The 11745-nt window shown below is 40.5% G+C and overlaps 1 protein-coding gene across 2 annotated transcripts in view; it reads right to left on the bottom strand.

Annotated features, from left to right (window-relative positions):
- Positions 1-301: 301 nt before the first annotated feature.
- Positions 302-11745, bottom strand: part of NR4A3 (nuclear receptor subfamily 4 group A member 3) — a 24037-nt gene continuing 12593 nt past the window's right edge. The window contains exon 6 of one of the 2 annotated variants that reach the window (XM_009643486.2): positions 302-3200. In XM_009643486.2, the coding sequence (XP_009641781.1) occupies positions 2938-3200 (263 nt within the window). In that variant the 3' untranslated portion in view covers positions 302-2937. The remainder of the gene's footprint in view (positions 3201-11745) is intronic. The other variant, XM_035899001.1, reaches the window with a different exon arrangement.

Genomic DNA, 11745 nt, shown 5'->3' with positions numbered 1-11745 from the left:
GACACTGCAGGTCTTATTGTATTTGTATAAAAGCTATTTTAATCAAAAGACTAGCCATTAAATTGCCAGCATTCTTAAGCATGCTTCACCAATTTTTCCACTTTTAAGACTCAAGTAGACAATTTTTTTAATGTTTTATAAATGATAAAAAATTCACATCAGATTTCAACAGAATTAAGCATACTTATTCAACACACATGGGGCCTCTGAAAAAAATGTTATTCAATTTAATAATTTTAATTTACATTGTATATGTACAAGAGCATTTCTTTCAACCCACAGGTTAACACCACAAAAAAAAAAAAAAAGAAAGAAGAAAGAAAAAGAGAAAAACTACTGCGGTTAGCGGAGTGAAGAAACTCTTGAAACACTGTTGTCTGAAATAAAAGCAAGGCACTCTCCCTTAACACCTGATATATTCCTGAATTCTGCCTAGACAAAGGCATGTTCACACTGAGAGAGCTCTAAGAAAAGTAGTAGTTTTATTCTGCGTTAACTCTTTCTTTTACCACTGTGACCTGTCACTGGTTGTACTCTAGGATGAATCTGCGTACTGAAGTTGACACGAAGGACAATTCCACAGATGACGGGATTTGGGAGAGCATCACAGTTAAGACTATCTATGGAAGACTGGAGGACACCGGCTACGTGAAGTCTCACACGGGGCTCTGGACCTGCTACCTCCCACTCACATTCCACTTAATAAATAAACCTTGCTCAACAAAAAAGCAGTTTTACTGTACTATGCTGATTCGCCTGAAAATTCTCTGTAAGGGCCCACCCGCAAGAAGCGCCTGCGAGCCCTCATCTGGCTGGTGCTCAGCACCTGGCAGGATTTGTCCCTAGATAAAAGTCATTTCTCAAGGGACCTTGTGTCTTACACAAGGAGACAAAAGTAAACATACTTTTGGATTTTGTGTCTGTATGTTTTTGTATGCGCACATGTGTGTGAGTGTGTATATATATATACGTATATATATATATATTTAGTATATACAAAAGCAAATTCAGTCAAAATATATTTGTCTTGCTGGTCAGGCTTGTTACAGCAACCTACAAGAAACATTAGCTTCTCTGATATTTAATTATGCTATTATGTTTGCACATAAGCTTAAAAGTCAATACAAAAAGCAATACTTTTCCAAATATTATCTGCAGGTAAACCGGAAATATTAACTATAGTGATTAGAAGTCTGTTTCCCTATTGACACTACTATAAATCTCGATATAAGAATAATTTTTTCATAAAAGCACATCCAAACATAGTAAGTGATAAAATACCAGATTACTATTTGAAAACCATACAGTGACTCGATATCTGGGTTATCCTTTGCAGCAATTAGGCAATTCATTTGGCATCTGTTTGATTGTATAATTTAATTTCCATATAAACAGCATAGTTTAAAAAAAGACAAAAGCTAGAATGTTTAAAGCTAACAAAAGATACAGTGACATCAGGTTGACATTCAAAAATTTCCTTAGCAAAATGACCAACAAAATTTTGACTTAATACAGTGCATATAAAGTTTTTTAGAACTAAACTTTTTAAATATTATTTGAATTTAGCAAAACATGAGCAAGATTTTAATATCAAAGTGCTAAACAGTACTGCCTTAGAAGTCACTGCAAATAAACTGTAAAATAACTCTGCTTGTGATTTGACAGATATTTTATATACAAATGGTTAATAAAAAGACACGCGCACGCGCACACACGCACACAAATATAGGTATATACATATATATATACACACATTATATATATGTATATAGTTTTCCAACTGGTGTATCTGAGTCAGTGTGAACACCCCATTTAGTTATCATGTGTAACAGGGCTCCCATGAGCTGGCAGTCATTGCAATAAATACAGGCAAAGCCATTACAATATACCATGCATACAAACATTTATACAAATAAAGACACTATGCAACAAATTATTTCATATTAATATGGCATCAACAGTATAAACATACAAAAAGGAGTACGAACACGGAATGTTTAAACGCAGCCCACTATATCCTTCCTAGCACTTACATTCATACTATTTTACAAGACTTGCTTGTTCTCGAAAACCATCTTCTGTCTGTTTACTAACTAGTCGCTTATGTTAGAAGTCTAAAGCCAAACTATCCCTGATGCTGACCCTGTATGCTCCAGTCACTACTTACTCCGATTTCCTTAGCTAAGGAGCAGCCGAGCCACAATTGCTCCCGTGTCTTCCACATACATTTGTCAATAAGTTGCGCTACATGGAATCAAGTTTGGAAAACTCTGTCAGGTAAGTTAGTGCATGTAATTTTCTCACTTGATTTCTTCTGTTTGTTTTCATAGTAAAATAAATTAGTTAATAAACGAGACTTAGTAAGACAGCACTTTAAAAAATTGCACTTGAGCATGGGAGCTAACAGCCATTGTCATTTTGCTATATTTAATTTGTATGAAATGTTCAATTGAATGTACTTTGCTAAAAAAGTGATTTTTTTTGTTTGTTTAGATTGTGCTGATGTATGTGCCCTTGATGCAGGAAGTATGCTAAAGGTATCCTCACGAAACACATACTACCCTGGCAAACAACTATTTGCTGTTCTTGTTTTCAAACACAGCTTCTACAACTGTATTCCTCATATACCATGAGGTGTTAAACAACAGATTTAAAACAGTCATGTTAACCTTTTACTGCTGCTGGGATAGCATTGTCCAAAAGTGCCATATTAGCCATTTAAAAACCCCAAATCACACAAAAGAAAACAAAGAACACAACCCCAAACCAGTAAGCCAGTAAGTTTCAGGCCTCAGGTTGTAAGGACAAAGCGCCAGAAAAGACCTCATTTTAGACTCGGAGCTGCTTTTCTGTTAGGTGAGGACAGAAATGTTAGCTGTAAGTCACGATCCGTTTGCCTGCTCTGGTGGGCGTTTGCCTTTCGGGAGGTGGTTTGACTCAGAAGGGTAAGGTGTCCAGAAACAGCCTGTCGATAATGGAAGGGGCTGGCACCAGATCTTCCAGTTTCAGGTAAAAGATGCGCTGCAGTCCCAGTGTGCAGAGAGAACGCAAGTCAGCCAGAACACCCAGTACCTTCGGCTCTGCAGACTCAAGCGGTTGTCCTTTGTTTTGGCAACTGAAAGTTAAGTGATCTTTCAAACTGCTTGTGATCTTGTTGCATAGCTCTTCCACTTTCTTTGGTTCTTTTAATCCATGTCGTTCTGCAAAGCGAGAGAAAAAAAACCGTCAGCATCCCTACCACAAATCGAGAGCGCTCGTTTTCTTCGGTGTAGCCCAAATCCATACCCTGGTACTCAAACACAAAAAATGCTTTGAAAGTATAAGATTCCTCCAAACAGTTGGGGTTATATGATGCCAGTTAACCTTTCTGCCACAGAAAAGAAGAGATGGCAAGTGCCCTTTTCTCGTAAGCTGCTAAAATAGGCGGCGGTGATGCTCAATTATGATTGAAATTCTAGTACAAGGACTCCAAACATCCTCCATATCTCACATAATTTTCATTATATGAGACAGAATTAATTGGGTGATTTTCCAGCAAAACTGTCACAGGAGGTGTTTTGGAGATTTCCGTGCTTCCCCACCAGTTGTGAATGCTCAATAACTATGGCAACCATTATTTATTCAGTGAATTCAAGTGGCGATCGATAGCCTTAGCCAGCTCCATCAGCGCCGGGCCTAGAATTCCACCAGGAATTTGCAGACACTCTTATAGGAAACTAAAGGCACCTTACCACCCTTTGTTATTTTGATCAGCTGCTGCTTTTTCGTTTATTCATCTTTAAAAGGTCTAAGATAAAAGAAGCCTGGAAGTTAACTATATTCCTTTGAGTGAGCAATGCCTGAAGTGAGAAGACAGCTGTGTTATCCACCGCCAAAACCTCAGTATTCCTAAAAGGAAGGGGAGCTGGGGTTTGTCCCCCCTTTGAATAGCCTTTTAAAATGCTACAACCATGTTAAACGCATCCACAGTTCTTTAAGCATAAGTAGAATGAATCCGATTTGTGATTCATTAAAAGCAGGCTCTTGTGTACTGGTACATGGGGAAAGATAATTTTGTGCTGTTTGCTGTCAAGATTTAGTGGGTAAATCCATATAATGTTTCAGAACAAGTGATTTTGTGATGTTTTGATTTGCCTTGGACTTTGAAACTCACAGGTAAGCAAGAACTTGCTAATTAGCAAAGTCATAATCATTTACACATGGAATAGAATAATTGCGGATAGGACAGTCTAAGAAAACGCAGGTTAAATTAATTTTAACCAACTAGACGTGTAAAACCAGCAACAGCAGCAGACGAGGAGTAATTCTGGCAGTTCTTGTATTTGATGCATTTGAACTCGCCTGCCTTGCCTGTCCCTCTCCCCCAGCCCTGGCAGCCACGTGCCATGTTGTGCCCCTTGCCCCCCCCGTCTTGTTCCTCTGCTCCAGGAGGAGCAGATAGATAGTTTCTCCGTCTGTCCCCTAAGGACCAGTGAAAAAGAGAGTACAGTTTTCTTTACTTCCAGCAGCAGGCGTGATGTCTGCGCCAGGCTCCGTGCTGCCTTGCCCAGGCCTGTGCATACAAACTCCTCGCTGCCTCCCCTTTCCGCCTGTTTTGGCTGGATGTTCTTGACAAACCAATAAAACAGATGGGATTCGATGAAGGCAGTGGGAAATGTAAAGGTCTGATTTTCCACTGATACTCAACCCTTTCACACTTTTTTCAACTTTATTTACTTAGGCAGAGCTAGCTCCTGAAGAACACTGGTTTGGGGTCAGAATCCGAGGTGTGCAGGCGTGCACATCTCTGGCCAGAAGCCACTGTGCTCTGTGATTTAAGTAGCATCAATCTGCCCTGTTGCTTCAGAGCAACACTCATCCAAGCAGTAACATCTGCTTCAGACATCTTTTTCACCTTGCAGGAATTAAAAACCCTAGGTATTCTAAGTGCCTTGTTTACATTAACACATGAGGAGTCAATGAATATTTAAAGCCTTTCCAGTAAATGGTGTATAGCGTAATTATGTAAGCCTTAACTATACAGGTCACTGAGAGTAAATACTTAGGCAGATTCTACCATTAAAAATCTTGGCGGATAAATATTTTATATAGATTTGAAAAGCTGTAGGGTTGGGGTTTTTTTACCACTAGCTTACTGAGAGAATCTGCAGGACATTAAATTAATCTTGCAGTCTTTGAAGAGTTCCCATCTTTTAATCTGTTTTGAGGTTGTTTCCTGGCTGTGTAAGTGAAGGTATCTTTATAGATGTAGGGAGCTGAAATACTAGAATGGATCCAAAACCTGACTACAAATTAGCAGAGCACATTTTTAAACCAATGCCTCGGTAGGTGTGTACCTTGCTGCAGAGTATGGAAAATGATTTCAGGCTCTGGAGCACACAGCAACGTTGTTAACATTTCTAGCCAGAACTAAACAGCCTTTGTCTCACACTGACAAGTTCAGAAGCTTTCATGAACAAACTGTGTCTTTGGTGGCTAGCCATGAAAATACTGATGCAAAACACAATACGTGCAAAGATTATATTATTAGTAGCCTTACTTTAAATAACAAAATCGTGAAAATTCAGAATTAAGACATACTCTGTCCTTAAGCCGGTCTCTGGTGCTACAATATTAAAGCAGTCTCCGATAAACCATGCAATGGCCTTTGCGACTTGCAAATCTCTACAAAGGTAATTCCCCATGACTGGAACTGCCTCACTGGAAGAAGGGGTTTTCAGTCTCCCATCCCTAAAGCATCCCTTGTGGACCCATAGAAAGTCAAAGCCTATCTATGTGGAAGTCCTTCCACTAGTAAAGGGCACCACATGCACTGGCGCTGCCAGCCCAGTCCCTGGTGTTAGCATCCAACTAGTTTCTGGGGAGTGTACTAGTATAAGAAACAACTCATCGGTAGACCTGAGGAGTCTTGGGTCTAATTTGCTCAAGGCTTTAAATTGAATAATTAGGGTTCAAACAGCAGGAAACACATTTTCTTGCCTCTTCCACACAACCCGTCTCCTTTGGGCAAAGGAAGACCCATGGTCTTTCTCACTCGACCTAAAGGGAGCGGCACGAGGCACCTGTGGTAAGGTGTGCACTGGCGCTGAAGCTGACGGCCTCTAATCGTTCGCCATCTTCCACAGGATGTTCTTATCCATGCGGGAATGATAAGGCCAAGATTTATCGCAAGAAGGACAGCTAGTCAAAACCAATAGATTTTCCCTAACTGATTGAGGAGGTGTGTAGATATTATTGTACTCAGACTTTCTTATACTGACAATTAAAAAGGCACCAGGTAAAGTGAATATAGGATTTCTCGGCCTTGTGTTTTAGAATACCATCGATGTTTGCAGGAAAAATGGTGATTTATGGCAAAGAAGCTCTCCATAAGCCTGTCAAAATGATTCATTGGAAGTCTTGCCTCTAAAGCTCTGCAAACTTAGCAGCTCATCCTGGCAAACTGAACGTGGAAAGTTTTTTACACCTTTCTCCTTTTCCCAGGAATCTCAATGCGATTCTGTGCTATAGTTACACTGATCAGAAAAAACCTGATGGGAAGAAAGTAAAAGAGCAGGGAAACCCATCACCAGCTGTGCTGGTCCTGCTTTCCCTAATCTCTGACATGATGATGCCAGGGCTGGGCAGACTGAGTGCTACCTTTGGGAGAAACACCTCTCAAAGAGCATGAGTATTTTAAAGACCTTGAGTATCTCAAAGACCCTTGAGCCCTGCGCTCTGTGTCAGGCTGGGTCAGTTTTAGCCTTAATTCACTCTGAGGTATCAGTCCAATCAGAAATGCAACAGATTTACGCTGCAGACTTAAAATAGGCCTCTTGATTGTCTCAGTTTCAATATAGTTATCTGATTTTCTCTTCCCCCTTCACAATCCTCTTCCCCTTCTGTAACTCAAATAAACACGAGACAGAGTTGCCTGCAGCTTTCTGCTTGTCTCGTGCACACTCTGTTACCCAGCAAGATTGCAACTCGGCAGATACAAGAGTCTCCTTTCCTGTTGCAATCCGGCCCGTATTCATCCTGCCTAACTCCCACTCAGGCACTTCACAAGGGTGCCCAAGCTAGGAGCGCAGACTTCCCGAGCTCCTCCTAACGTCAGTGGAAGGATGGGCATGTTTAGAAGATGATTGCCATTTCAGGGGGATGAATCATCTTCTGGAGGTGGCCTGTATTCTCCATCAGCTGTGCAAGGTACCTAAAGTCAGATGAGCTGCATGGCCACACGGGACATTGTAGTTTGTTCCCTCCTTTAAGAAAACCACCACGTAGCACACAGACTGCTGGTTGCTGTAGGAGGAAAGTTTTTGCCTCAGCAAAAGGGTGGGAGGGGAGAAGGAGGAGTGAGTACTTCACTTTGATGCTGACAGTGTTTCCCTCTGCAAAGTGGTGGGGGGAAGACAGACAATGCAATCTGGAGGGTTTGGGGTTTTTTTTTTTATAACTGGCTCTCCTACACTCCTCCAGTCTGCCACCTGCTCGTGTGTAGACCCAGCACACGAAGCACCCACTCTGGAGGATCCTGGCAACAGGACCAAAGGATATCTGCTGCTGAAGAGTAGGTGAGCCTCCCTTCCGTAGGGAAGTTGGACAAATTCGTGTTCGGAAGGGAACTGCAGCAGCCAGACCCTTCTTAGCCAGACCGGACTCCTTACTATTTCTTGGTATGACTGATGGTGCTAAAAATTGTGTTTGTAAACTGGAACAGAAAGCCCAACAGCAGGAAGACAAACACAAACTCGTAATTAATTGAAACCTCACAATATTCTTCAATGTTCTGGTGCCAGTCTAACAAAGCATAAGAGTGTGAATAAGCCCAAATATATACAGTGGCTCTGGGCTGGTCTGTAACACACTTAAAATAAAACATATGCCGAAAGAGCTTGGCTGAATGAGGGCTAGAATACTCTGTACTCGGCAGCATCCCACTGAGAGTGTCAAGTGGGCAAAACAATAATATTTTGATGTGGATAGAGAAAGAAAGAGGCAGAGAGGAAAAGAAAATCAATGTGTGAGAGAGAGAGAGACATACACAGAAAACACTAGCGGTTTTAGAGCGGGAAGAAATTTGAGGCTAAATTAGAGTGTGCTCTTGAGATGATCTGCATTGGAGTCTCAATCTTTATATTTTGATGCTGTTAGAAAAGCTGTAAAGCAGAGCATTATAAATGGTCATTTAGGATGTTAAGGAAGCATTTTCAAGAATAGGCTGAGCTAATATCTGGTCTACTCTGCCAAGCTTCATTATCAACACTACCCAGTCCAGCATGGAGTGGTTGTGCAGGAACACTTGTGAGCCACGCAACACACTAAACTGATAGAAATCGTCCATGTGGAGCTAAGGACAGAACTTATCCCAAGATGACCAGTGTTTTCTTTCCACGTTGGCACTTTTCTTTAGCTCATTCTACATCCCAGCAGAATAAGTGATCCAAAGAAAAAGAACAGGACAGAACTCATTTCTTGCTTTCATGGGGATGTGGGGTGAGTGTCATGTTTTGTTTCCTAACTACTTTATTCTGGCTGATGCTCAGAGCACCGCTGATCTGCTCTGGAGGAAGTTGTGTCCAGCCCTTCTTAACCAACTGAAGGAAGTAAAAAAAGGGAAGAGAGACAGAGAGAGGAAGATCCTGAAGGAGTACCTTAAAGAAAAAAGATGTGCTTTGGCATTGTAGAGTTTAAGTTAACTGTTTGCAAGCCACCCACAATAAACCAGATGTCACTTCTTTCATTCTGGGTGCTCTTTCGAGCTGATGTCCTATCTGAAAGGACTTGAAAAATCAGCAGCAATCCGACATGATGCTTTTCCTTCTAGGCAACATACTGCAAATTCCCAGGAAACATAAAATAAACAGAAAAAGCACAAGTATATGGACTTCCTAATGGACTATACAATCCAAAATATTACAAAATCTTTTCCTGTTTATTTTACGTTGTGCATACCTTTAGTTTTACTTAAAGCAAGCAGTGAATTAGCAAGTATTGTGATACTCACTAGGTCTCCTGTCGTTCTCTTCAAAATTACTAAACAGAACGAATGGTCATATATGCCTATAACCATGCATCCTATGCTGTGACCTGCAGCTGTGGTTGAGGTAGGACATGGAGATTTGCAGCTCCAGACAAGTCAGCAGGGTTGGTTAAAGGGCCCTGGAACTACTGGGGCTGTTACTGGGGAGCTGATTTGACATCCCAAAATGAGAGAACAGCCTTAAGTATCTTGGGACTCCTGGGAACAGTGGAATGTCTTTTAGGCTCCAACACTAATTTTTACATTTATTCCTGCTTCCTTCACGGGGAGGGAGATGCTAGTCCTCCCTGTCAGTCTTGCAGAACAGAGGGAGAAGAACATGAGAAACAGAGTAGTGACTTCTTTTCATTTTCTCCTTCAGCAATACCACCAATGACTAGTATACAAGAGGGTTTGTTTTCTAAGAGCACATCTTTGTTTGGGCTATGAAGACCACTCATGAAAACAAGAAGAGCAAACAGGTTGTTATTCCCAGGAGCGTTTCTCTTTACCCAGAGAGACAATTCTTGAATTTGGTGCTACCTAAGACACGGTACAGTATTAAACAAGCTATGACTATTATACCATACTGGGTTGTTGTCTTTTTCTTTTTTTGATTGAACCATCAAGTCATGAAAAGTTGACTAATGCAAAATAAGAACTGGAGCAATTTGTGTAGAAATGAAGAAAAATTTTGCTCAAGCCAGCATTTCGGTTTTGCAGCGTTGCTGATAAAAGCAAACAACTAAATTCACAAAACAGAGCTTTCTTGCTCCTTCCTATCTGCAGCCCAATGACATGGATATCCGTCTGGGACATGGGAGATTCATGGTCAGACCCCCTTCCTGTTGGAATCAGACCAGAGACTGGACCCTTGGGTGTCCCTCTGAGCACCAGCCTGCAGTCATCATACACAACAGCCATTCTGCAGCCCATGGAATTCATCAAATGGCCTCAACACAAGACAGCAATACTCAATAGTTGGATACCCTGTGTTCTTGGAAAAGGTCACTCTCTCTTGCTCTGACTCACAGAAAGGGCTTGAACCACGGTTTGCTAACTACCCGTTGCCTCCAACAGTCCATCACAGGAGAGTACCTTCTCCAGAGATAAAGAATGGCCCCTAAAACACCCACCTAAATCTAAGCCAAGCCTCAAAACAATGCTTAAAAATGTTCAAGAGATTTCAGATTTCCAAAATGTATCTTTATTATTTTTTCTCTTTTGGTGGGACTAGCTGAAAACCAGCACATGGCTTGTCATACTATGGTATGGTAGGGAGAAGACAAGAAGACATTTCTCATGGCATGCAATACCAGAGGCAAATCTCAAGGCTTTCCTGAATATAAAATTTCAATATACTATCACTGAGAAAGTCTCAAAAGAACCCTGCCCACCAGCATTTTGTGCTGTAGTGTTCTCTTAGCCATAATTACCTGATTTCCTCTTTCAGATTTTTTTTTTTTTGTATTGTTCATCATTATACAATACCACCCATTTTCAGGTGACCAGATTTCTGGCTGAGTCCCTAAGTTATCCACCTGCCCTTGGAGATCTGAAACCTGTGACTATAAATCACTAGACACAGGTGTGATTTAGATTGGTCTGATTTAGATTACGTGAAAGTATATTCTGTCCTTAAGAGCAAGCCGGCAGAGATATACTGGCCTCATGAAATAAAAGAATAACCAGAAAATGACATTAATTTTAAGCACCATCTCATACAGGTGAGAAAATCAAGAAAAGCTTAGCGAATACAGAAAACCTCAAAGCTTTTATAGACAGAAATGCTCTCCTTTTAAAGGCAACAATTACTTCCATTTGTTTAGAAACTTTGGGAAGACCAGCACAATATAGTCAACTCCTGAAAGGGTTGTTACCAAGGAAAGGAAGAAATTAAAAGCTATTTCTATTAAATATCTTAGGGTGACCTGAGCCAGCCACTGGACAACTTTGACTCTTTATGTAAGGGCAAGCAAACAGTGTCTAACTGAACGAAGAATTATCATGTTAAAACAGGGCATGGGTTTGTAAGGAGGAAAATTTGTCTTCCTCTGCAATAGCTCTTTTACATTCACTTGGACAGCTTGCTGGGGATCCTGTTCACTGACCTGCACCCTCTCAGTCTCCAGGAAGATAATCAAGAACAAGTTACACGCGTCTCTCTAAAAAAGACATATCTAATATATAGTAAATAATCTAAATCAATGATATGTGCTACATATATGTGAACATACATGCCTGCATGCAAATATATATGGAGAGAGACAGCAACTGTCCTTGGTTTATAGATATCTAAAGGCATACACATATGTGTATACATTGTATACATATATAGGTATGTATATACATACACATATATACGCATTTATAATACATATATGTAAGTGTACATAAACACGTCAGTGGATGTTTGTATATAGGAGTAAAAAACTAAGTGGGAATGTTCTTTCTCACTTTAACATATCACTCATCTTGAAAATTTTTCATACAGAGCAAAGCAACTCCAACGACTTATTCTGGACTTAAGTGTTTTATCAAAGAAACTAGAATCTGGATCTTAATGTACCCTTTCCAACTACAGAAAAAATGAAAAGAAATTAATTAAAAACCTGAAAAAACTTTTCTTAAGAAGCAGAAAGTTAATGCTAGAACATGTATACACTAACACTTCCCCCGAACGCAGGAAGGAAGCGTACCATGCAAACTCTGAAACCAAAGTCTTGGCCCCACAAATGTCA

The sequence above is a fragment of the Egretta garzetta genome, unplaced genomic scaffold (genome assembly GCF_000687185.1).
Source record: "Egretta garzetta isolate BGI_Z169 unplaced genomic scaffold, ASM68718v1 scaffold88, whole genome shotgun sequence".
Lineage (NCBI taxonomy): Eukaryota > Metazoa > Chordata > Aves > Pelecaniformes > Ardeidae > Egretta > Egretta garzetta.
Note: the sequence above shows the minus strand (reverse complement) of the source record. Positions and strands in the feature narration are given on the sequence as shown.